The sequence below is a fragment of the Cynocephalus volans genome, chromosome 14 (assembly GCF_027409185.1).
Source record: "Cynocephalus volans isolate mCynVol1 chromosome 14, mCynVol1.pri, whole genome shotgun sequence".
In the NCBI taxonomy this organism is placed as follows: domain Eukaryota; kingdom Metazoa; phylum Chordata; class Mammalia; order Dermoptera; family Cynocephalidae; genus Cynocephalus; species Cynocephalus volans.
This window is the reverse complement of record NC_084473.1, coordinates 82,361,813-82,388,521: the sequence shown is the minus strand read 5'-3', so window position 1 is coordinate 82,388,521 and position 26,709 is coordinate 82,361,813. Positions and strand designations below refer to the sequence as shown.

At 49.4% G+C, this 26,709-nt stretch overlaps 1 protein-coding gene across 5 annotated transcripts in view; it reads left to right on the top strand.

The window, feature by feature from the left end:
- The window catches only part of POLR1A (RNA polymerase I subunit A), an 80,589-nt gene extending 54,678 nt beyond the window's left edge, over positions 1-25,911 (top strand). The window contains exons 26-36 of one of the 5 annotated variants that reach the window (XR_010021647.1): positions 832-967; positions 1,447-1,604; positions 6,086-6,212; positions 7,626-7,736; positions 8,360-8,644; positions 9,546-9,746; positions 10,540-10,657; positions 11,185-11,349; positions 11,663-11,801; positions 24,171-24,377; positions 25,147-25,911. Coding sequence is in view for 2 of the 5 variants with exons in the window: in XM_063078095.1 (XP_062934165.1) it covers positions 832-967; positions 1,447-1,604; positions 6,086-6,212; positions 7,626-7,736; positions 8,360-8,644; positions 9,546-9,746; positions 10,540-10,657; positions 11,185-11,349; positions 11,663-11,763 (1,402 nt within the window). In the remaining 3 variants the exon portion in view is untranslated. Of the gene's footprint in view, positions 1-831; positions 968-1,446; positions 1,605-6,085; positions 6,213-7,625; positions 7,737-8,359; positions 8,645-9,545; positions 9,747-10,539; positions 10,658-11,184; positions 11,350-11,662; positions 12,757-16,245; positions 16,303-24,170; positions 24,390-25,146 lie in introns of those variants that run through there. The other 4 variants (XR_010021646.1, XR_010021648.1, XM_063078095.1 and 1 more) reach the window with 4 other exon arrangements.
- The last annotated feature ends 798 nt before the right edge of the window (positions 25,912-26,709 follow it).

The following is a 26,709-nucleotide window of genomic DNA, read 5'->3' as shown; positions in this document are numbered from 1 at the left end:
GGGCTGCGTGTGTGCACAGGGTGGGGTGTGTCCTAGCCCTTTCCAGGGGACGGAGTCATTTAACAAGAGGGAAGGAGTGAGCGTGTGTGCATGTGAGAGGGAGAGAGAGAGATGGGGATCTCCATTTATCTCTCTGCCAACTCCTACATCAGAGTCACCTGGGATGCTTGTGAGATGCACTCTGGGGTGGGGGGAGGACTCAGGAATGGACATTGTTAATTAACAACTGCCACACAGGGCCACCTGGTTGCCCAACTCCTTAACCCATGTGGACCTGGCCCTTCAGGTAAATGTATACACACTGCAGTATCATGACTGCTGAGCATTGGGTCAGACCCACCTGTGTTTGGCCCCTGGCCCTGCCACTTTCTAGCAGATGGACTCTGGACAGGTTCCTGAACTTCCCAAGCCTGAGGATGCCCTCCTAGAATGCTGGAGGCGGGACCCTCACCTAGTCAGGCTGTGCGGGCTTAACTAAACTGATGGTTGAGGCTCAGTAGGTGCACTTTGGGTGCCTTCCTCTAATCTCTCAGTCATTCAGTAAGCTCTCAGCAAGCACCTGCTGTATGCAAGGCACAGGTGATAGGAAACCAGCATCAGACACAGCCTTGCCCATTAGGAGCCCGTACTCCAGGGAGGAAGCTGACAGGGGAGCCCTTCACAGTCTCACATGGGGCCAGAGCTGGGATTCTCTCATTCAGCATGCTCCCCTGTGAGATCCCAGGGCCTTTCTCGGATCCCAGAAGAGCTCTAACCTCTTTAGAACAAGCTTCTCACAAACAGGAGGTCTGGTGACCTCTCATGACCAGATGTGCCCTTGGTCTGTGACAGGTTGAGGGAGATCCTCATGGTGGCCAGCGCCAACATCAAGACGCCCATGATGAGTGTGCCCGTGGTCAACACCAGGAAAGCACTGAGGAGAGTGCGGAGCCTGAAGAAGCAGCTCACCAGGGTGTGCTTAGGGGAGGTAACTGTCTCTCTTGCAGCAGCTGCAGGCTGAGTGGAGGTGGCTGCCCATGTCCCCCACTGTCCATGAACAATAGACTGTGCTGACTGCCCAGACCCTGACTCAGATTCCCACCAGTGAGAGATAAGCTGCCTCCACCAGGTGCTCAGCAGGGATGGATCAAGATGCTTTTAAGATAATCATTAGTTCCACAGCATCCTCATGTGCCTAAAAATAAAATGAAAACACTTCCTGGGTTAGCTTACCAGCTCCATTGGAGCCCGCTCCTTGCAAGCTCGGGCCATTCTATGGCGGCGACTTGCAGACTAAGGGCCCGCTGAGAGATCCACACTTGCAGAGCTCACTGGGGTTTCTTTGGGGTTTGGGCTTGTGGCCCCAGCTGCTGTCCCCCCAAACCCTTGGGTTTTCCATAACCCCCTTGTGGTGCACAGTTACCTGGGACCTGGACAAGTCAAGTTTATCTCTCCATCTGGTTCTAGGTGTTGCAGAGGGTTGATGTCCAGGAGTCCTTCTGTATGGGAGAAAAACAGAACAAATTCCGGGTTTACCAGCTGCGGTTTCAGTTCCTGCCATATGCATATTACCAGCAGGAGAAGTGCCTGAGACCTGAGGACATCCTGCACTTCATGGAAAAAAAGTGAGGACTCAGGCCATGTTTGTCATTGACCTTGACCCGGAGAGCACTCCTGGTCGCAGGGCTCCTAGAGATTGGACACATTTGCCCAAATGGACGCTTCAAGGGAACTGTTCAGGAAAACAGCAGGCCCTAAAGCCTAGTCCGGCTTTGCGGGTGTGACTTTGGTAGCCTCACATCACTCCCTGAACCCATTTCCTCTCTTGGGTTAGCGGTCAAAATTGTTGTTTTCTCAGGCTCTTAGGTGTTATGATGTGAAAGTGTGTGGACAGTAGCAAGAAGGGAGCCCCGGGCTGTCCTGCTAGCTGTTTGTTAGAGTGTGGTGCCAATAACACCAAGGTCCAGGGTTTAATCCCTGTACCAGCCAGCCGTCATAAAAAGAGAGAGAAGGGAGCCCCTTCACAGCAAATGGAATTGATGTTTGATAGGATGCGATTCCAGGCAGCACAGCGTGGTTCCTGACATGTTTATATTCTCTCACTAATGAGCAGTGTACTGATGGCGTGCTACTCTTAAACTCCAGTTCTGTAACCAGGGTTTCCCCAGCTTCTTATGAAGAAATTCTCGTTCCCATCTGGTACGGAGAACTAACATCCTTTTTCTTTTGAGTTCAACTTACTGTTAGATATTTGACGAGCACAGGCCATGTACTTAGTGCACGGGAGCAGGAGGATAGACTTTTTGGGACTGGGGAAAGCAGGAAGAGCAGTGAAGCACTTTGGACTCTAGACAGTGGAGTGTAAAATCAAGTGGCTGCAGAGCCCGCCAGGTCACAGAGGCTCTGAAGCCAGGGAGGCCCCAGCAGGCTGCGCAGTGTGGAGCCTCTCTCAAGGGGGCAGCTTTCACTGTGCAGAAATGTGGGCCAGGGTGGCCAGATCTTCCCATTTAAAAGAAAAAGGAAAAAAGCCTCCCTCTTGTTTTTTCTGTCTTTGGTCTTTTAGTTGGTTGCTTTGCTTATATAAAAAAGAAGTCTCTTAACTTTTAAACAGTGGCAATTATTCATATGTGTTTAAAAGCCTAGTAAGGCCCAGATAGTTCTGTTCCAATTGTTGGCAGGATTCGGTCACAGGACACTGCCATTGCCTGTAATCTAGACCAGCTCTCAGGTCTTCCTGGAGCTGCTCAGACGTATTGAACTGATGGCAGAGCAGAGGCAGAAGGCTCCCCTTGTGCCCGGCCATCCACAGACATTTACTGAGCGGTGCCCATTTGCAGTTGAGTCATGGGAGCAGGCGTGGCCACGAGAGTGACTATTCTGGCCTCACCCACTTCCCTCTCACCAGAAAATGTGGCCTGGCTTCAGGCTGGCCTTCTAAGCTCTAAGCAGGTGGTGTTTAGGATGGTGGGTATTTGGGTGGATGAGCTTGGATGTGAACTTAGCCCTTTGGACAGGGCTCACTGGCCAGGCAGATCCTGCCTAGTTGACGTGATCCTTGGGTAAAGTTGCTGGCTGGGCCTTGGGGGGCAGCCGTGTCAGCGCCCGCCTAGCTTGAGAAGATTCGTTCTCTCAGGCAGTCCTCCATGCTTTCTGGGACACTGGGCAAAGTGACAGGAGCAATATGTGTACCAGCCTGCTGGCTCGTTAATTAATGGTGAAGAGCATAACTCCCAAGCTCGGCGGCTGTTTGTGCTGGTCTGGTGGCCCTTTTCTAAGAATTGGGATCACATGGCCTCTTGAGAATTAGTGACTGACAGGGCTGGACGGCGGGCCCCATTTCTCCCTCACCTGAGACCCACCCTGCCCAGTGGGGAGGTCAGCCGAGGCGTGCCCTGGCTTGTTCCCAGCAGTGAAGTGCTTTTTCTACTCCTACTCTGTTTTGCTTGAAAAGCTGTGATACACAAAGCAACGTGCAGTAGCTTCAGTGGTGGTCTTAGTGACTCGAGCAGGATGGAGCAGTATGTGCACTGGGGTACGGTTTGGCCTCCCTTTATCGGGCCCCGCAGAGAGCAACCACGTTAGGCCTCTGATAGCCACAGTAAATGGAAGGGAGTGTGAGTGTGCTTTTGGGAGAGTCGCCCTTCCCCCAAGCAGCTTTTTCTCCCTCCCCTTGCCCTTTCCCTCCTCTCTCTGCCATCTCCTTTTCTTTCCCTTCTCCTCTTCCTTCCCTTTCTTCTCCTCTTTCTCTGCCAGCTGTGGGATCACGAGACTTTCTGACACAAACTGGAGGAAAAAAAAGAACAGACAGGTGCTTCTCTGTATAGAGACGTACAAGCATCAAAAGTCCCCTAAATATCTGTACAGCACCCGTCACTGTGAATATTTGTGCACATTATCTGGAAAGTGGGCCAGGGAGGTGAAGTGGGAAAGCACTGAGACTGGAGTTGGGGATCTAAGTTCTATCCTCCAGTCCCCAGCTGTGAAATGGCCAAGTCAACAGTCTCTGTGATTACAGCATCCATATATCTAACTTTCCAAACAGCTGGTGGTGGAGCTGTTGCCGGGCACTTCTGAAACAGCCGAGGGCTGTGCTCTCTGTAATTAACTACGTGGGATGGGAGGTTTCTTTGCCACCTACCCCTCCTGTTGCCTTTCAGGTGTTACATTCTTACAAATAGCACAGCTTTCAGAAAGTAGTCACTATGGGCCATCAGGTCCCTTCCTCCTGGCAAAGTCACAGAAGGGCAAATTGTTTGTACCTCCAGGAAAGCTCTGGCACACTGGTAACATGTCTCCCACTTATTGACCAGGTGTTTCTTCTGCTTTTTCATTTTCTCTTACGTTCTTCACCAGTCTTGGTCACCAGAAGAGGCAGGCAAGGTAGAAAGGATTCTAACTGGGAGAATCGAGAAGTCTTCTTGGAGGAGTTACATCTACTCTTAGACCCAGCCTTGAAGGGTGGTACAGCTCCAGCAGGTAGATATAGGCTGGCAAATTTGCTGCCAGAGTGAACAGCTTGAGCGAAGACCCAAAGGGTGCATGGGGTGGGAGCAGCCAGGCCTTTGGGGTTGAGGCCAGTTGTGAGATGCTGGGGGGAAGAGCCTCAGAGCCATGACATCGCTACAAATTGAGATAGGCTAAGGGCACCTGATGAGGTGGAACAGCAACCCCCAGCAGAGGGAAGCAGCCTATGTGCGGGCAGCAGCCGAGCCCCCCCCACTCCTCTCCATCTCATTACATCCCCTCTGCTCTGCGCAGTAGCCTTGTGTGCAGGGTGAGTGTTCCCATGTTACAGGTGAGACCAAGGCCCTCCTCTCCATTCTGTGGCAGAAGGGGGACTTGAACCTGAGCCTGTCCTTTCAGAAACATCTCTCCCCCACCCCCTCTTCCCAGTTGGATTGTATGTTTCTATAGTCAGGCCTGGCCTCCTTTCATCTGGCCTGCCTGTCCCTGTCCCCAGCGCCTGGTTAACAAGCCCTTCACTGGGTTAGTGGGTGAGAAAGGAGCCTGTGTACTGCCAAGGGCAGAAATCTCTGTAAAACCATATGCAACTTTAAAAGTTAAAGAAAAAATAATGGGGATGGAGAGTGGCATTCTTTTGTTTTTAATGAGCAAAATAGTAAATATTTGACCCGCCTGCTTTTCAGATTAAAACTATAAGCTCCTTAAGGGCCAGGAGCCCATCTTTTCATCCTTGCTTTGCACCCCGCCAGGCTAGCACAAGAGGGGTATGAGACAGTAGCTCAAAGAATACAGTTGGCTGGCTGGGCACCTGGTACTTTGTACAGTTGACAGCAGTCCATTTTGGTGTGCTGTAATGGCCTGATGAAGAAGACACACGAGGTTATGTGAGAAAAGAAGCAGTGTGGAGGGGGACGGGGCAGACCCCAAGGGACCCTAAAATAGATAACTCAGGAAAAGGGACAAAGGGCCAGGAAAGGCCTCCCAGGCTTGAGCTTCAGGTTGTTCTTTTAAATTGGTTTGGTTCTAACCTGTTGACATGACTCATCGCCACAGAGTAAGTTACCACTGCACTTTGAAATTCTGATGAACTCTTCCAAAGTCTTCGCTCTTTCATCACTTTGTCAGGACTCCTACACCAAGGAGACAAGAGCTCTCTGGCCACTTTCTGGAGATACTAAAGGTGGCAGGCGGGGAAAGTTCTAGTCCCAGGCTGGGTTCATTAGGCGACAACCCCAGTGGTACCAACACCTGTCATTTACTGAGCATCCACTCTGCCAGGCCCTGTGAGAGTTATCAGACCTGGGGTTGTTTCTAATCCTATTGCACGATGAATATTAATACCCATATTTTCCAGATAAGGCAGTTAAGGGTCAGGAAGCTGTCTGTCATGCTCAAAGCTGTGTACCCTAGGAGCAGCAGAGTGCATGTTCAGACCAGGCCTTTTGGGCTTTGGAGTTGTTCTTTCTGACATGCCAAATGCCATGCAGGAATGGCAAGGAGGGGAAAGTGAGTGCAGAGGAGAGGACGTATTAATAGTGTATTAATCTCCTATGGGAATCTCTCAACATCCTACCCCCAAAATGACGGGAGGGCTTTACATGCTGGTACTGAGTGGGACTGCATGGCTTTCTTCTCATTTTAGATTCTTTAAACTTCTGATGGAAGCCATCAGAAAGAAGAATAATAAAGCCTCAGCCTTCAGAAGCGTAAACACTCGAAGAGCTACACAGCGGGATCTAGACAATGCGGGAGAGTCAGGGAGGAATCGGGTAAGTACCCCAGGGGTCCCTCGGGAACCTGCGCAGGGAGAGTGCCCAGGCTGGGAAGCATGTAGGGTGTCGGCTGGCTCGGGCTTCTGTCCTGGGAAGGCTCTCTGATTGTTCTCTGCGCTCCTCAAGCCCTAGCCTGGTGTCAGCCCATCTCCCACTTACCTTAGCATTTATCTGCAGTTCTGAGAGAGCCAGGAGGCACCAGTGACTTCTTGAGCATGATGGGCTGGGCAGAGGAGGTTGCCAGACAACATGGTCTGGTGGGCCCTGGTCAGGCCTTAGGACATCATCCCTCTGCTCTCGAGGACCCTTCTCTAAGTGGATTTCATTCTGAGGGGATACTCAAAGTAATGGTGTGCACTGAGCCTTTGAAAGTTCTCTTTCTGGTTTCCTTTTGCTCTGCCTTTAACCACCCAAGCCAGATGAACTGAGGCCCCCCTGAGCACTGGCAGGGACCAGAGAGGTATTGTGAAACACGAGGTATTTGCCACAGTGACAAAAAGGGAAGGAGCAGGAAAAATGATTGGAGGAGGGGGAAAAAACCCAGGATAATGATAGCATATCCGCCAGGGGACCCAGGAGTAGGTCAGACCTGAAGGTGGTGTGAGGCAGGTCCCAGGTGCCATCAGAGCCAGCAGTTTGTAGGGCTGTGCCGATGCACTGAGCCTTTTGGGTGAGGGCAGCGTGATGCGGACTGGGACTGCCCCTGCCTGGCTCTGTGGTCTCAGTTGTGTTACCCCTTTCTGGCCTTGTCTCCTCACCCCTAAAATGAGGAGCTGGCCTAGACCAGAAAAAATACTGGATCTCTCCTGCCCTGCGGATTTACCCATTGATTTAATTCATGCATGAACGGGCATGGGATGTCTTTAGAATGCTGCCCTGTCTTAATTCTTATTTCACCCAGAAAGAGACTGTAAGAAACTAGGAGCCAAGGGCAGGAGGAAAAAGATAGAAATATCTGGTTTTTAAAATGGTCAATATTCCACCAAGACAACCCATCCTTCTCATTCCCACCTACAACTGGGGTAGATCAAAAATATTTGGAACAGTATTTTATACTGTTTTTTTTAATGACTTGGAAAACCCTGGGACTTTTTCTTAATTTAGAAAAATGAAATACTGCAAGTGGTACTTGTAATGATGAATACTGAAGGGTCGGGGGCCTGGATTCCAGGGCTAGAATGAATACACACTGGATCTGGTGGGTTGGGTTGGGTGAGTGGTAGAGGGAAGGTGATTGATAGAAGGGTGGGTGGATGGACAGTTGGAAGGTGGCAGGTGTGTGTAGTGGCTGGATGGGTGAGGGTAGTGGAAGGGAGGATGGATGGATACATAGGATGGTGGGTGGATAGAGAGATCCTCAAGCACTGGATATTGAAGCTAATCTTCTTTCTCCTTGTCTCTAAACCACAGGGAGAGCAGGAAGGTGATGAGGACGAGGAGGGGCACATTGTGGATGCTGAAGCCGAGGAGGGGGATGCTGATGCCTCTGATGCCAAACGCAAGGAGAAGCAAGAGGAGGAGGTGAGGGGGCTATGGCCATGCCCTCCTCCTCTGTCATACCTGAGGGATTGTCCCCTGGCACCTAAACCATACCTCTGTCATGCTGGTAACCCACCAGGGACCTTGGAGCAAGTCCTGCCTGCTCAGCCCCCGAGAAGATGATGGGGTTTCTAGGGCAGGAATTTGGCAGGGGGCCGTCCCGGGGCTGCCGTTTGGATCTGGCTATCTCTGGATATGAATCAGACAGGAGGACCAGAGAGGCCTCTGGCAAGGAGGTCAAGCTGCTGCTCGTTTTTACAATGAAAATATAATACCTCCCTCCCCTCCCCAAACTAGTCCCATACTGTCATGATTGTGGCAGGGACAAATGGCAGTTTAGAGGGACTGAGGGAATTGGTGGGTCAGAGAGCCCAGGTGAGTGGTGTCTCAGAGGCAGACATGCTGGGATAAAGGGGTGGCATTTCCAGGGGAATGGCCAAAGGGAGGGAGGAGGAAGGCAGCCCAGGCAGGAGCAGAGAAGCCAGGGGTGTGGAGCAGGTGGGGCCTTTTGAGCCAGGCCTTTGCAGGGGTGTTTGTTCCCCAGGCAAAGTCTGGGTAGATGGTGGGGCCTCGGGTGACACAGCCTGTGCTCCGCTTCCTGCCAGGTTGATTATGAGAGCGAGGAGGAGGAGGAGAAGGAGGGAGAGGAGAACGAGGACGAGGACGTGCAGGAGGAGAGGGGTGTCCATGGTGAAGGCTCCTACAGGGCCCAGGAGCAGGATGAAGAAGTGGGTTCAGGCCCTGAAGATACCTCGCCCCCCCGGAAACCCTCCCGCAGTCGGGCACCCCAGGGAGCTGAGGCCGTGGAGTGCAGGGTCCAGGCCGTGCGTGAAGCCCACCAGTTCATAGAGAACTACCAGTACGACACTGAGGATAGCCTGTGGTGCGAGGTCAGTGAGCCGTGTGGACAGAACCTGCTGCTGAGCCCCCCGCACAGTAAGCTGGGGGCAGCCTCACTCCCCATCTCCTGCCTCCTCAGCACACTCACGCCTTCTGTTCTGAGAGTCCCTTGCTCACTTTTGAATCCCAGATCCCTTTAAGAATCTGGTGATGACTGTAGACTCTCTACCCCAAAGCACAGCCGCATGCATGTTACTTTCAAACCCCTAGTGAGCCAATTCTCTGATTTTCCAAAAATAGTGTATAGTGTATACATGGGTCTCACCGGCCAGGCCCGATACTGGTACTTTCAAATATATCGCCTCATTTAATCCTCAGTACAACAAATGCACTAACATAACCGTTGCTGAGGGGGCCTTGTTCTCCAGCATGGAAGAGCATTTTGGTTCCCTGCCCACACAGCCCCAGCCACCGTCCTCTTGGAGACGTCATGGTTCCTTTTGAGGCTGGATGGTTTGGATGCCTAGACACCTACACACACTTACTCTTTGTCTTCCTTTGATCCAGTTCAGTGGTTCTTAAATTGTAGTATCGATAACAAGGATCACTGATGGGATCGCACACACATAACACAGACACTATTTTGTGGTCACTGAAAGGACAGTAATGGGGATGTTGGGCAGACATGAGTCTCAGCATTCTCACCAACATCTGCAAAAACACAGCTGCACTGCTTCCACCTGGAATCTGAGTGACTCTGCGGTCAATTAAACCACCCAGTGTTCAGAACCACCTGCCAGCTCACCCAGGAGGAGCACCTTCCCCCAGCCTGGGTGATAGAAGGTTTTGGAGGAGTCTTCTGGGGAGTCTGGCCCGTGGGCCTCTGCCCTCTTCCTGCAGGTTGGGGGTGGCTGTCTCCCCTGGCCCAGCTCTCCCTCCCTCCTCTTGCAGGTGACATTGAAGCTCCCTCTGATCAAGATGAACTTCGACATGAGCTCCCTGGTAGTGTCTTTGGCTCATGATGCTGTCGTCTATGCAACCAAGGGCATCACTCGGTGCCTCCTGAATGAAACCACCAACAGCAAGAATGAGAAGGAGTTTGTGCTAAACACAGAAGGAATCAACCTCCCAGAGCTGTTTAAGTACAACGAAGTATGTCTCTCTCTCTCTGGGCCATCTGCTGGCCTTGGACAGTAGTAACCCTGACCTCACGTTGTCTCAGGACTCAGCCACTTGGATGCAAGTCTCTAGCCAATCTATTCTGTCCCTGAGCTGTTATGTTTCTAGGCCATGTTCCCCAAACCAGGTGTGCATGCCATAGCCTGCTTCCTGGGATTCACGGTGCACATTAGCCTTATTAAGGCCTGCAGTACAGAAACCTGCTGAACTTATCTAACCCAGAGTTTCCCAGACTAATTTGAGTAAAATTTTTTTCCTTGAAATTCAAATCTTCCCAAAGTAGAAGAAATAGTTTGCTGCATTGCTGGCCTGGCTGCTGCTAGCTTTATCTGGTAAAGGAGGCCCTGGGAGTGGCAGTGCCCAAACCTGGTGTTCCACACCTGGCACTCCTTGGAGCTGACTTCTCCCTGCTCCATGTGCCCTGGGGGGGTGTTTAAAGTTTCTCTGCTGGGGGATCTTTTCTCATTTCTCAAGGGACTCTCCAATCCTAGTAAATGGGTCTCTCTATTGAATCTAAAGCATCTCCCAAGTCATCTCTGGACTCTGGTAGTGACAGCGAGACAGACCTTGGGGCCCAGCCAGCATGCCATCAACAGTTGTGCCTAGAGCATTTCCTTTTGCTAATCCGGGGCCACCTCTCAACTGCTTTGTCATCAGCTGTACTCAGCTGCCAGACACAAGGAGAGAGATTGTGGCTGGGGTGAGATATGTGGACAGAAGGGAGCAGATGGCCAGGCTCTCTAAATCCCTTCCTTCCTCTCCCCAGATTCTGGATCTGCGCCGCCTCTATTCCAATGACATTCATGCCATGGCCAACACATATGGCATCGAGGCCGCACTGAGGGTGATCGAGAAGGAGATCAAAGATGTGTTTGCAGTGTACGGTAAGAGGAGTGTGCAAACAACACCCTGGAGGTCCCAGCACTAGTCAGAACACCAGACAGCTAAGGGACGAGGGTCAGGACCATGTCTGTCTAGCACTGAGGTGGGAACTAATACGTGGGTGCGGTAAGTGTTTGCAGGTCTCTGGGAATCACCGAGAGGCAACGTGAAGAGGTGGCAGCCCCCATCACCAAGGCCCCTCAGTGGTTTCCTGTCTGCTGGTCTCTTTGAGGAAGCTCCCGTTCAATGACTTGGCCCCATCCTACCTTTGTGGTTTTCATTCCCAAATGAAAGCAGTGCAGTTAGATTCTTGTTTCCTGTGCTGCTGGACACGAGTGGGAAGTTGGGTGCAGGGATTATGGAGGGACGTCCCAGGCCAGGGGTAAGGGTTAAGTAGCTGCATGAGTAGGTGGCCAACCTGGAGGGAGCCCAGGATCCTGGAAGCAGCCTGGCTTGTGTCAGGTGACACTTCCCTAACTGTTCCCCTTGTCTCTGCTTAATCTTTCCTTATGTACTGCCCGTATGACAGGCATCGCTGTCGATCCTCGCCATCTCTCCCTGGTCGCTGATTATATGTGCTTTGAGGGTGTTTATAAGCCGCTGAATCGCTATGGGATCCGGTCCAACTCCTCCCCTCTACAGCAGATGACGTTTGAAACCAGCTTCCAGTTTCTGAAGCAAGCCACTTTGATGGGTCAGTGCATAGTGGGTACCCCGGCCTTCCCTCTCCTGGCTCCGCTCTGCACAGCACAGGAGCAAGATCTTGGAATCTGGGAGGGACTGGTGGGAGGGGTGGGCAGCAAACGGGAAAGCTGCCTCTGCATTTGAAGGAGCAGGAGAGGGCCTTTCTGTCTTTCAAACACAGGAGCAGTGTAGCATCGTGTAATCTCATCTGCCTCAGAGACCCAGTCCTTGGGGCCTCTGAAGTCTTCATCCACACCACCTCAGTGATGAACCCCCAGCTCCACCCTGAACCACCTGCCAAATACTCTTTTTGTCTCTCACAGGAGCCCATGATGAGCTGAGGTCTCCTTCAGCCTGCCTCGTGGTCGGGAAGGTTGTCAAGGGCGGGACGGGCCTGTTCGAGCTCAAGCAGCCCCTGAGATAGCAGCCACTGTGGCACCATCTGCCAGTCAGAGGACCTGGGTAAGGGCCTGGCCTACCCTCTGCATGAGAGGACCAGGAGACCAGAATCCAGGGTGGTTCAGAGTGACATTGCAGAGCACGGTAGTGCCCTTGGGCTCCAAAAAGCAGCTGGCCTCTTGGCTGGGCCAGCTTCACCTGGAAAGCGGTGGCATTCCTCAGCCCTGCCCCTCCCCATCTCAGGAATATTGACAAGTTTTGCCAAGTCCTCTGAGTCTCTTCCAGCTGGCTGGAGCTTCACTTTTGCTGCAGGAATCCTTGGTGACATAATCCCTAAGGAGAAGCACCAAGGCTGTTCACTAGGAAAAGGAGGGGCATGCTTTGCTGCTGGGGACCCCAGGTACCTCCAGGGTAGGGAAAAAAGGTCCCCTTGCTGTGAGTGGCCAGTGACTGCAGGCAGGATTCCTGGGGTGCCCAATGAGTGGGCACGTAGAACCTGCTGCCCCACAACCTGTTCCTCCCAGCTGCTCCAGCCCCTGGGGGCAGAGGCCCCAAAGAGTTCCCCACCCAAGGCTTCTTCCCTGGGCCAAGTGCAAGGTAGCACAATCCTCCACCCACCCAGCTTTTGTGCCTGGGAAGGGCCCTTCCCCTGCTGCCATGTGGCTAAATGTCCTTCTAGACTGGATCAGCCCCCAGGCTGGGGGTGGTCTCTTCAGGATCCTAGCAGTTCACTCCTGCACATAACACCCTGAGTTACCACTGGGGCATTCGAACAAGTTGCCTGGCTTTTTCTGGTTCTTGTCTCAGTTTGGTGTCCAGCCTGTGTCCCTCCCTGTAGGCCCTGCTCTGTCTGGGGTCATCTGGGATCCCTCCACCCCCAGCACCAGCAAGGTTCCCTGACACAAACAGAAAAGGCAGAGAGGACTTGTACAAAGGCTTTGTAAAACCAGAGGCTCTTTCTATTTTTGTCTGATGTTATTCTGGTTCAGGCTGAGTAATAAACATCACTGGAACTAGCTGTGAGGAAAAAAAAAAGACTTCGATTTTTTAATTTTTTCCCTTGGTTTGTGGTTCTGCATTTGGATTTGAGAACCCAGGATTGGGATTTTCTTGGCACAGTTAGATCTCTGATCCCTGTTCCTGTTCTTGTCTAAGGATGCAGGAGGAGCACTGAGCCCCTGTAGCCGCCCCTGCCTTTGAGCCCTATCTGCCCCTGCAGTGTTACCTTCCAGAGCTGGGTGCTGCTGTGACCTCAAGAGAAGGTTCAGGGGAAAGTGACCATACTGCTCTCTCTAGACATGGGATGGGACCCAGTCCATGCCTCCTCTGCCCTCACTGGGGAAAACCTGGCAGAAACCAATACCTCACAATGGGATCTGCCAGGTTCAGCAGGTTTGGGCACAGAGGAACACACCAGCCTTGGCGGGCGGCAGGAAGGAAGGGTCACCTTGGGACCCTGCCCTAAAGAGGCCCAGCCTGCAGGGTGATGCAGTCATTGTTTGAGTTAAGGGGCACATTCCCTACTTGATGGTTTCCACTCATCCTAGTACTGTGAGAGAAGGTCCTCAAAGGAGACCACAGCATAACCTGGTGGCTGTGACATCTGGTGGATGAATGAGTAATTGGTTCCATGGGGTCAACCCCACCCAGGCACTGAGGGCACGAAAGTAAAGGAGCAAGTCCTGAATATTGGCGAGGGTGTGAATCATCCCCACTTAAATCAGACCCTTGACCTGTGTTGGGATGTGAGTCGGCCCTGCTCTACACCTGATTCTCCCTGATGGAAGAGTATAAAAAGCTCTCCTCGTTTTTAAATAGACATTACACAGCCGGCACGTCTTGATGAGCTTTGAGGAATCTCACTGTGGCCCTTTATGGGATTACACGCTCACTTCATTGGTTCTCTCTGTTCAGAAGCCTTTGAGGGTAGCCTCATTAGTGTTGAAGGTGATATCATCTTGGGCATATTCTCAGGATCGTAAATATTCTTTCTCTGAGGGTGCATTTGAGTTTTAGAGTCACAAGTTGGCTTAAGCCAAATCTGATGAAGAAGATGGATCAAGCTGTGTAATCATTTTTAATCAGAACGGAATAGAAAGTGATTAGTGGGTTTCACAAACTTCTCACAGAAGCTGCAACTTCTTTTGGTGCTGAGTTGCCCTTAGCCAGCCACTGCTCAAGGACATCCGTGTGGCAATGTCCATACTTGCTTGCTCGTAAGTGGTTTTTTTTTAAAATCTCCTTTCTGGTTTCTCCCACCGGCTTTCCCACTGATACTTCTGTAACTCTTTGAGACATTTTCTATCCCGAATCAGGCAGGAACAAAACAGGAATGGACGAAGCACCTTGTCCCATTCCCAGTCTGGAACTTGAACCCTCCTTTCTCTCCGCTTTGCCCTAGTCCCAAATATCTGCACAAATGTCTGTACCCATTGGACACTTAACTCCCCATTTCCCCTTACCTTATTTTCAGCCCCTGGCAACCACCATTCTACTTTCTGTCTCTATGAATTTGACTTTTGTAGATACCTCCTATAAGTGGAATGATAGCAGTTGTCTTTTTGTGATTGGCTTATTTCATGTAGCATAATGTCCTCAAGGTTCATCCATATTATAGAGTGTGTCAATTTCCTTCCTCTTTAAGGCTGAGTAATATTCCATTGTATGCATATACCACATTTTGTTTATCTACTCATTTGCTGATAAGACACTTAGTTTGCTTTCACCTTTTAGCTATTGCAAATAATGCTGTGCACGTGGATGAGCAAGTATCTCTCAGAGACCCTGCTTTCTTTTAGATATATATATACCTAGAAGTGGATTTGCTGGATCATGTCATAACTTTTTAACTTTTTGAGGAATTGCCATCCTGTTTTTTATTCATTTTTCATTCCCTGTCTTTTATTCATTTTACATTCCATTTTACATTCCCACCAACAGTGCACAAGTGTTCCAATTTCTCCATGTCCTTGTTTTGTTTTGTTTTTTATAATAGCCATCCTAATGGGTGTGAGGTGGTATCTTGTGGTTTGACTTGGGCTGTGTTTTAATCAGGTGTTGGGGTCCTTAGGTGGTCTGTACATACAGAGAGTTAGGAACCATTGAAGAAGTGTGTATTGCTTGCCAATCTTAAAACTATGAGTTTACAATTGAGTTGGGGGCTGTAGGAATCTAGAAAATGCTTTTAAAATAGGAAACACTGGTCCTTACAGCTGGTTAGATGAAGATTCATCCATCAACAATTTCCCTCTCTGCAGACTCCTCAGTCCTGGGGCCCCATACTTATAGCCTGTCCTTGAGGTTGTGCAGAGTTAGGTAACAGCGTTGCTAGACCTACCGAAAGTCTCCCAACCCTGGTGCAATTTTACTTCAATCACAACCACCACAATAGCTCTGCTCAAAAATTTCAAAGTTCCTACACCATCAACCCCTAGCCCCCTTTTTGCCAAAGTCCGCTTAGAACAGAGACTCTCATTTCTGCACATTGGAACCACCTGGGGAGCTTTTAAAAAGATAGATTCCAGGGCCTCACCCTGAGATTCCAATTTAAGCGGCCTGGGCATTAAAAGATCTTCAGGAAATTCTAATGTGCAGCAGAAAGTCTAATATTCCTACTCTTTCCCACCTCTATAACCACAGACTTAGGATGAGCCCTAAATTGTGGAAATTCACAGCCACCATCACCTCCTTTCAATATGATGACTTCTCAAGGAGTGAGTCACTGGCCCCAGGTTTCTGCAGTAAGATCTTAAGCTCTGATCCCTGCCCTCAGAATGTGTGAGTGAGTGAGTGAGTGAGTGAGTGAGTGAGAGAGAGAGAGAGAGAGAGAGAGAGAGTGTGTGTGTGTGTGTGTGTGTGCGTGCGCGTGTGCGTGCGCGCGCACGCGCACGCGTTTAAACTCCCATGGTGCCATAGCTGATGTCTGCAAGAATTTTACTATGGGGTTCAAAGGAAGCCGTTAACTCTACCTTGGGGTCCAGCAAAGCACATTAGGGAGACTGCTTGTCTACCTAAAAGGTCCTGTCAGCAGGACACCAGCAGGGGCAGAAGGAGGGAACACTAAACCAGTCATTGTTTCCTAGAAGCGGCTCCATAAGAAGTTTCCATTTTAAAAGTTCAACCTTGGGCCGACCCGTGGCTCACTCGGGAGAGTGCGGTGCTGGGAGCGCAGCGGCGCTCCTGCCGCGGGTTCGGATCCTATGTAGGAATGACCCATGCGCTCACTGGCTGAGTGTGGTGCGGACGACACCAAGCCAAGGGTTGCGATCCCCTTACCGGTCACAAAAGAAAGACAAAAAAAAAAAAAAAGTTCAACCTTAATTTAATGAGAATCATACCTTGAGTTCTTTTAGTACCTCTGTCCTCCCATGAGTACTAATCAGGGCACCTCAGTTTCCTTATGTGTAAAATGGTGATTAAAATTAAAGTGCTCATAAAATCATGTACAACGATAGATGTTTACCTGTATACTAAGTGGTTCTCAACAGGGGTGATTTCCTCCCCCCAGGGGACATTTGGCAATGTCTGGAGACATTTTTGGTTGTCACAACTGGAGGGAGGTGCGACTGGCATCTAGTGGATGGGGGCCAGGGATGCTGCTGAGCCTCGTCCAGTCACGGGGCAGTCTCCACAACAAGGACTTGTCCAGCCCCAAATGTCAGCAGTGCCAGGCTGGGATCGAGAAAGTGCCCCATACACATGTATGGGGACTAACATTGCTTCTTTTACAAAATGGAATCATTTACATTTTAATCACTCTGATAGGTAAAACAGTGGTGTCTCATTGTTACTGCAAGTTGCAGTTCCCTATTAATAAATCTGAGCATCTTTATGTGTATTTATTGATTATTCTGATTTGCATTTCTGAGAATTGCCTATTTGTATTCATTGCCCCTTTTATTTTTAAAAAATTTTATTGAAACATACTGATTGTACATATTTATGGGGTACACAGTTATATTCCAATACATGCATACAATATGTACTCATCTATTCAGGATAGTTTGCATACTCATCACTGTAAAACTTTGTGATTTCTTTGTGATGCATACATTTATCTCCCCTCAAGTTGTTTGCTTATGTGCAGTAAATCATTATTAAGCATAGATTTCTGGGTCAACTGTACACCAATAGAACTTATTTGTCCTATCTAGCTATAGTTTTGTGTCCATTAACCAGCCTCTCACTGTCCCCCCTCTGCTTTCCCACCTCTAGAAGCACAGTTCTTCTCTCTTAACTATCAAATTATTATTATTTGTTCTTGTTGTCTTTTGTTGAGTTCTATTTTTTAGCTCCTACAGATGAGGGAGAACATGAGGTATTTCTCTGTGCCTGTCTTGTTTCACTTAACAATTTTATCCAAGCTCATCCATGTTGCTGCAAATGACAGAATTTCATCCTTTTTTATGGCCGAGTAGCATTCCATTGTGTACATATACACCACATTTTCTTTGTCCAGTTGTCTGTCAATGGACATTTAGGTTGGTTCCATATGTTGGCTATTGTAAATAGAGCTGCAGTAAACATGGGAGTGCAAGTATCTCTTTGACATGATGATTTCCATTCCTTTGGGTACCTACCCAGCAGTGGAATTGCTGGGTCGTATGGTAGCATTGCACATTTTTCTATTGGGTTGTTTCTGTTGCTTTCATTGTCAATTTTAAAGAGTTGTTGTTTATTATAGATGTAGATAACTTTTGTCATCTGCATTGAATACTTTTCTCCCAAACCATTAAGTGATTGAGATAATACAGGTGAAGAATTTAGTACAGAACCTGCACTGTGGCAAAAACTTCAGTGAGGTTAGCTTTTGGCCACCTGGGTCAGTGGTCACCCTTAGGCTTTAGTTAGTGCTACTGGAGCATTTTATTGATTGAAAAAGCAAATTACCCATGTGAGGGACTACACGTATGACAGTCCAGATGCACTGGAGGGATTGTGATAAGAGCAGAAAATAACTAGAAGCCAGGAGCAAAATGAAGCCAGCCCTGCCCTCCTTTGTGGCTTCTGCTTAGCTCAGTTACAGATACGGATGCCTACCTTCACCTGGAGCTTACCATGCGTGAGCCTGCCCAAGTCCTTTACATACGTTAATTCATCCAATCCTCGCAACAAGCCAGCAAGTGGGGTACGGTCACTCTCCTCCTTTTACACTAACTTGCTCAAGGACACAGTCCACAAGTAGTGGAATGAGCATTTGAAACCAGGCAGCTGGTTCCAGGGTCTAAGCCCTTCATGTCCTCTCTGTGCCCACCCCCTTGGCTTGGACAGACCAGGGGAGGGGACTTTCATAGATAGATGGCAGCTAGGTGTGAGGGCACCAAGTGCCTCTCCAGGCCAAGGAGCACCTCTTCTCAGGTATGTCTCGGGGGGGGGGCACAGACAGGGTTGCTGAGGGGCTGGGGAAGCTGGCAGCTCACAAGAATGAAATGGGAACAAATAAATGACAAGCAGTCACTTTAAAGAACTAAGAACCCCAAGTTTATGGACCAAGTCAAAGTAGAGGTAGATTTTGAAGTTTGAGAAAATGTACTGAGGACCCGAATGATGGTGGGTTAGAATCTCTGAACCTTGGGGCTTCACCATGGAGGAAACCTGGGTATGGGCTGTACCAGTTCCAAAGGGCTTCCATGACATCGTCTCATCGAATCCCCACAGCCCTGCAGCACGCGTCCTATTGGCCCCATTTCACAGTGGAAGAACTAGATCTGGAGGAGTAAAAGCGATGCCCTAGACTCCACTCAGATGCAGGCAAAGATACTTTCTGCGACTCCTCTTGGAGCTGCGCCTTTTCAGGATGCACCTCTTGGCAGTGCCATCGGGTTTTTGTTGGTGCAGGGTGACAACTCCCAGGTTGTGTTAATCAGAGTGGCTACTATCTCTCTGAAAATAGAAGGGCAGCCCTGAGGAACGAGCCCCCGGTCAGTGAGGATGGAAAGAGGAAGTCCACAGCAGTCTGGCAGATGAGTCTGTGGGACCTGGACTGCGGAGTTCATCGCGGGTGGTGGATAGAGCATTAAAAGGGGAAACTTAACAACTTGACCAGCAAAGGCTGAGGGCTGGCAGCTCCCAATGCCCACAGGACTTCTGTCCTGCTCACTGTACTTCTTGGCCTGCTTTCCAGCCCTTCCTCTGAAGGCCTGGACTGGGCGGCACGGCATTGTCACAGGGGCTATCCACAGACCACCAGCTCCTCACCCAGCATCCTCCCCAGGAGGAGGGCTGCTGGGCTTTGCCAGGGCTCTCACAGGGCCAGCAGGCCATCCTGGCCCCTCTCCTGAAAGGCCGGTGTTTCCCCTCTCCGGCCTCTGACTCACTCGGACTCCTCTGCATCCGGTCACACCATAGGCTGGAGCCCTTGGCAGCCAGTGGCCATCTGGCCGGCCCAGCTCTAGACTCTGTGCTCTGAGAATAAGACTTTTTTTCTTCTTCTCTGTAGTCCCAGTTTTAAGTGCTCAATACATAAATGTTGAACAAAGAAGGAAGGAAAGAAACAAGAAAGGGAGGCAGGGAAGGAATTCATGTGTCCATGGTCCTTAAAATGAGCATCTTTTCCTCTTCCATTTTCTAGTGGTTCTCAAAGAGTGGTCCCCAGATTAGCAGCAGCAGCACCCAAGAACTTGTTAGAAATGCAAATTCTCAGGCTGCACCTAGACCTCCTGAGCCAGAAATGGTGGGAGGGGGGCCTGTTATCTGTGTTTGGACAAGCCCTCTGGGGGATCCCCACCCCTGCTCCAGTTTGAGAACCACTGCTCTAGAATGTCATTAGGAGGCTTTCTTACCTCTGGCCTGTCGGGTTTTTTTTTTTTTTTTTTTTTAACTGTTTTGGCCCCAAAACTCTTCTGGCTTTGTGGAAATAGTCCCAGAGGCCCTTGGCTTTTACAGACTGTAGCTCCCATCAGCACCCCAGTTTGAGCCACTGAGGGGCAGCTGGGCCGGTGTGGCAAGTCTACAGCAGCAGCAGTTGTGGAAGGATACAGACCCTCCATATTCACTAGTTCGTTTGACCCTCCCAACAATCTGTGATGCCAGGGGCGAGCACCAGCACCTCTGTTTTATAGACGAAGAAAGGGAAGGGAGAACGACAGTTCTCCCTTGAGAACCTTCTGACTCCTCAGGGGCACAGTCTGTGCCTGTGAAACAGTTAACAAGGCAGAGCCTTTCTGTCCCTCTGCTGGGGGTGTGGAACTCCCGCAGCACCTGCTCCCCCCAGAGCCAGGTGAAGGGACTGACTAGGACATCCTAGGACCTGGCATCCTCATGCAGTGCTGGTGTGCAGCATTTTCCCAGGACCCCAACATAGCCCACCAGCACCCTTTGCCCATATAAAGTCCTTTATGTTTAAAAGTCCTCTGGCACCAGCAATCCCATTTCTGGATATATACAGTAGTCCCCCTTATCTATGGAGGCTACATTCCAAGATGTCCAGTAGATGCCTGAAAACACAGATAGTACCAAACTCTATACACACATTGCTTTTTCCTATACATACACCTATGATAAAGCCTAATTTATAAATTAGGCACAGTAAGCAACTCACAACAATAGCTAATAATAAAATAGAGCAACTATAACAATACACTGTAATCAAAGTTATGTGAATATGGTCTCTCTCTCCCTTAAAAAATCTTACTGTATGTAACATTTTCAGACCACGGTTGGCCAAGGGTAACTAAAACTGGAAAGTGAAACCATGAATAAGGGAAGCTACTGTACCCAAGAGTTCAAAGCAGGGACTCGAAGAGATATTTGCACACTCATGTTCACAGCAGCATTATTGGCAATAGCTGAAAGAAATAACTCAAATGTCCACCGACAGATGAGCGAATAAACAGAGTGGGGTATATGCATGTAATAGAATAGTGTTAAGCCATACAAAGAATAAAATTCTGACACGTGCTACAACATAGATGAACCTTGAGAACATTATGCTAAGTGAATAAGCCAGACACAAAGGACAAATACTGTGTGATTCCATTTATATGAGGTACCTAGAATAGCCAAATTTATAAAAACAGAAAGTAGAGTGGTGGTTGCCAGGGGCTAGGAAGAGCGGGGAATGGGAAGTTAGTATTTAATGGGTACAAAATTTCAATTTTGCGAAATGAAAAAGTTCTGGAGATGGACTGTGGTGATGGTAGCACAACCATGTGAATGTACTTAATGCCACTGAACTGTACACTTAAAAGTGGTTAAAATGGTAACTTTTTTTTTGCAACTGGCTGATAAGGGGTAAAATGGTAACTTTTATGTTTATTTTACCACAATAAAAACTTTCGCAATCCCTTAATGATTCCTCACTCACTCCAAAAAACCTTCTGGATGTTGGGACCGTTTCCAGGGAAGTAGGAGCATATAGGTCTTTCTGCAAACCCCTACACAGCCACAAGCCACCACGACTCCACTGCGGCAGGGGGGAGAAAGCCCAGAACACTGGGTTTTATTTCCTGGACCCGCACTTTCTGTCCCTGTGGCCTTCAGCAACCGGTCAGCTGATCTCAGACCCTCAGTCTCCTTGTCTATAAGATGAACTGATAATATCTCAGAGTTCTTGTGAGGGCCAAATAGGAAACAATCTGAAAGCTTCTGGCACATAGCAAGGGCTCAATCCATGGTAGTTATTTATGGTGTACCCTCAGCCTAGGATGTTCTCTCCCTTCTCTACATGGTAAGCTACACAGTTCATCCTTCAAAGCCCAGCCTGCTTAAATCCCACCTCTTCTGTGAAGCTGCTGTAGTCTGCAGTATCATCCACCAGTACTGGCTCCCCCTCCCTGCCCAGTATCGGGCATGGACATGCGACTTGAATGACTTTAAGAGCCACCTGGCGCTTTGCTATGACTTCTTTCCTTCTGGCCTGGTCATGGCTTGCTCCAGGTGGTACATGCTCTGGCTGCCTGGCTCCAGGAGCAAAGCCCCAGCCAAATTGCAGTGTATATGCAGCTTGAGTGAGAAACAAACCTCAGACATTCAAGCCTCAAGATTTGGGTTGACCAGCCAGCTGCCAGAAAAAAAAAGAATGAAAGATTTGGGGTTGCTTGTTTCCTCAGATTACCCAGCTCAGGGCCACTCAAAGCGTGGTCTTTCTTCAGCCAGCATCAGCATCCCGTGGGAGCCTGTTAGACCTGGACATTCTCGGGCCCCACTCCAGACATATGGAACCAGCTTCTGCCTTTCCTCATAAGGCAGCATGTGCAAAGTGCTGAGCACGGCATCTCTCCCATAGAAGTGCTCAGTGGTGGTTATTTCCTCCACTTCACACATCTGGTGAAGGCTTTCATTGGTGGTGACTTCAGTGATGGCAGGTATCACGTTGCAAAAATGGCAGAGCAGAGAGAAGGACAGACTCTTCAGGCTCCCCTTTTAATGCCCTCAGAATCATGCCCCTGACCACCATCATTAATCCATTGACTACAGCATGGTCCTACAATCTAATCACCTCTTCAAGGCCCCACCTTTCAATTGCCATAAAAGGATTTCCCACCCTCAACAATTAAAATGGAGATTAAGTTGTGGGGAGACATTCAACCCAAGGCACCCCTCCTAATCGCTTGCATCCCCACCTCTTCCCAGCCCACCCCATCTCCCCCCTCCCCTGATCAAATCTGCATGCAGCAGTCAGATCTTTCTAAATGCAAATCTGAAGATCATTCCCCAGTGCTTTTATGGTAAGTCCCAAGGCCATGGTACAGCCTACATGGCCAAATATGATATAATAGCTCCCTTGCTTTCTAATCCCATCTTTATCTACTCCTCTCTCTAAACACCATGGGCTCTAGACATTCTAAGCTACTCCCTGTTTCTGAAACAAGCTCTGCCTGTTAATACTTCCATCCCTTTGCCTTAGGGATAACAAACTTCATGTTCCATGTTAACTCTATGTAGTAGCCTGTTCGAGTTGCTATAACATAACAAAATACTACAGACTGGGTAGCTTACACAGAAATTTATTTCTCACAGTTCTAGAAGCTGAAAGTCTAAGATCAAATTACCCACAGGATATGTTTTACTCTGAGGCCTCTTTCCTTGGCATGTAGGCAGCTGCCATCTTGCTATCTGTCACATGGCCTTTCCTCAGTGCATGCAGAGAGAGAGAGAGAGAGAGAGAGAGAGAGCCTGTGCACACTGGTGTCTCTTATAAGGATATTAATCCTATCGGATTGGGGCCCTACCCTCATGAACTCATTTAATTATTTCCCTAGAGACTCTCTCCTAATATAGTCACACTAGGGGCTAGGGCTTCAACACATGAATTTGGGGGGGACACAAACACTCACTCCATAACACTCAATTAGGAGTGGCTGCCTAGACAATTGTGTTGAGAAGGATTCTGAGGTCCTGCCCAGGCTCCATGATAAAGGGAACTGTGCTTGATTAGTGATGTCTGCCTTGGGCTCAGATGGGAGAAAGGGTAGTGGCTCATGCACTGCATATTTTCTTGCCTGGTTTTATATGTTGATCTTTGCCAGCCCTCTCTCCTGGCCCCAGCATAATGCCCAACACATACTAGGCCCTCAGCACATTCTTAGTGAATGAGTCAACAAGTGAGGAATGGTAACAAAGTGCATATCACATCCATGATCTCAGTTAAGCATCACAGCAGGCTGTGAGGTAGGGACAGACTATCAGAGGTGGCTGGCAGCTTGTGTAAAGTGCTTGCCTTTCTCTTTCCTCACCCTATGCTGGAGACACTGTGTTTGCCTTAGAGACTGGGTATGGAGGTCTGGACGAGCGTCTCTCTGGATTGTGGGTGGCTCTAGCTGCCACTGCCCCCTAGGGCAGCTGATGCTCCATCCTTCCTGCTATCCCCACGACCCCCGCACCCTACTCTCCCCAGCCCTGCCACCCCACCCTCTGGCTGCCATCACTTTGAATGAGAAGCAAATAAGTTCTGTGACCTCCAATCCTGCTAGAGGAGGGGAGGGACTGATTTGCCTTCTGACTGGAGACGGGGGCACATGCTCTCTACTGCTATGATACAGGCAAATCCAGAGCAGATGAGGGTGTGTGTGACCAGGGAGAGGGGTGCCGTGGACCAGGGAGACTCAGGTATCCTGAACAGTCAAAATCATAACAACAGAAAGTAGAATGGTGGTTGCCAAGGGCTGGGGGGAGGGGAAAACAGGGAGTTACTGTTTAATGGGTACAGGGTTTCAGTTTTGCAAGATGAAAAGAGTTCTGCAGATGGAAGGTGGTGATGGTTGTACAACATTATGAATGTACTTAATGCCTCTGAACTGTACACTTAAAAATATTTAGGATGGTAAATATTATGTTACTCATAGGTATATTTTACTACAATAAAAAAATTGAAAAAAGAAGACAGTACTAGCTGTTAGAATGCAGTGCGTTTTGATTGTGAGTATGTGTCTGAGCGTATGTGTGGGCCTGTCACCCCTGCCCCCGTGCTCAGCCACCCTGCCTCCCCCACAGCCAGATGTGCCACATGGCTGAGCCCGTGTGAACTGCTGCAGGTGGACATCCTGTCCTGGCCCCACCCTGCTCTGGCCCTGCTGTGGCCAGCACCGTGCCTAGCCCTGTGAGATGTGCTCCTCGTGGCAGTGACAGTGGTGGGACTCCCCTGGGTCAGCTGTGTGTTGGGAGGACCAGGGGCAGTGATTCCAAAGATAAGCTTTCCAGGTGAGAGAGCAGGTGAGTGGGCACGGGGTGTGTGGGTGTGCTCAGGACAGTTCATCCTCCTCTTTGCCTGAAGTGGAGGGTGGGAGCAGGGGGCAGAGACCGGATCAGGAGTAGGTGGTTGGGTTGGACTGGATAGTGAGGAGACAGTACCAGGAGGCTGCACTGGGGCTCTCGGCCTTGAGAAAGGGGCAAGCCTTACTGCAACTGATTCGCATGGTCTGTCTCCTCACTCACGGCCGTGTCTCACACAGTGACTGCTAGGAAAGAAGGGAGCAGAGCCCTGAGGGGGCCCAGGGCCCAGCCTTCAGCTGGGGCCTGGCCTCCAGCAAGTTTCCCAAGGCTGAAGGGGGGTTGGGAAAAGCCTGGGATCATTCATTTCTCAGACCATCCCAGGCCTTCCCAGGAGACTCACCCGGAGGGCGCTGGCCTCTCCACCCCCAGCATCTTCCTGGAGGTGCCGCTAGCCCCGCCAAGAAGGACATTGTGTCCCTGGGCATGGAGTCATGAGGAAAGGCAAGGGCTTCCACATCCCCATGCCTGTGCCCTGCGGGGCACAGCCTCCCTGCTGCATGGCCAGGGCCATCAGAGGTACGCTGAGAAGCGGCCAGGTCTATCTACGTGCAAAGCCTGCCCTTTGACAAGCCCCAGTTCTAGGAGAAGGGTCCAGGTGGCTCACGCTCTGCAAGGTTCCTTGCTCCCCAATGTTTATTGCAGTGTAAACACTGAGTTTTTTCACATTCGTTTTCTGTCCATTATGTACCTTCTACAGTGGCCCCCCAGTAGGGGAGCCAGGGCAGTGCAGCCTGTGAGGGGGTGACAGCAAAGCAGCTCTCTGAAATCTCACCTTCTCCTCAAGCCCTTCTGCCTACCCAGCCTCCTCTACTAACAGAACCCGGTTTCAACCCGGCTGCAGTACGCCTAGCCATGACTGGCCTAAGCCGATCACAGGAACCCCAGCCCTGCTGCTCCTGACTGGCCTGACCCTGATCATGGACACATAAGTCGCTTCTGGGAAAATACAGTCTATCACATCTACAGGGAGAGAGCCGTCCTTCCTCCTTTGGCCATGAGGGTGCCACTGAGAAGACTTAGAGGCCAAGGGCCCTGGCACGTTGAGCCCGTTGTGATCCGTTTTGATTCTGCACTGTATGTTGCAGTCAATACACTGTCATCACTCTTACATTTTAGGGGAGGATTATGTCTTTCACCATGTTCCTAAATTTAAAAAAAGCTGCACAGTCCTCTTCTGCAAGTTGAATAAATGAGAGTGAGATCAACAAATTCAAGGGAAGTTAATTATCACCTCAACTGGTGGAAAAGATCAAATGCCTGTGTCAAATACAATTTGCAACTTTATGTGAACAAAAGTTTTCTACAACACACATCTGGCAGATGTTACCACAACAGACATTCTGGTCTCAAGGTTGTAGGTCAACGATCATTTGAGCCATCACTATTGGAACTTAGAACTTTCACTACTTCAGGAAAACTTTTTGTCCTTTTTAGCAAATAAACTTAGAAACTGAATTTTATGATGAACATAGGAAAAATAGTATAGTTTTAACTTGCATTGCACTTTAATTTGCATTGCAAATATGTGAATATTTGCTAACTTTTCTTTATCTAACAATGGCTGGCTCAGGGCTTATTTTCCTAAAGCACCTATGTCAATAGACTACTATTCCATCAAGGCTTTTCATTAACTATGGATTTAGACTTGCAGCCTTGCACTTGGACTAGACTTTTCTAGCCAGGGCTGAATTAAAGAATACATGGCTCATACTTCTCTATTTCCACAAACTGTTGAACCAACCTTGGAACTCCTACCCCCAGGTCTTTGTAATATGATATAATTAAACATCTTTATCACTAAGCCCAGTCATTTGGGTTTTCTGTTACTTGCAGCCAAATGCATTCCTAACTGGCACAGAGACTTCCCAGGAAGGATTCCAGAGAAGCATTTCCTACAGACAAGTTTTCCCTTCTAGGGTTCCCCATGACAGCTGCTCTTGTACAAGGCCTAGCAGACATCACTGACCCCTCCTTCACTGACGTCCACCCTCCCAGTCCACCACCTACCCCACCTCCATTACACTCTATTCTTTGCCACCAGTGGAGTCCCAGCAATTCTTTCACCTCTTGCCTCTGCTGTTGCAGGAATCTCCCAACAAGTTCTGCTTGCACGCTTGCTCCCATTGAAACAGCCACTGACCTTCGTAAAGTGTAAATATGATTCTGGCACCCTATCCTTAAAATCTTCCATGGATTCTTCTTGGATGTAAGATTTTTTTTATGGAAATGCCTGTTTCTTCTTTTATTTATTTTTGTTATT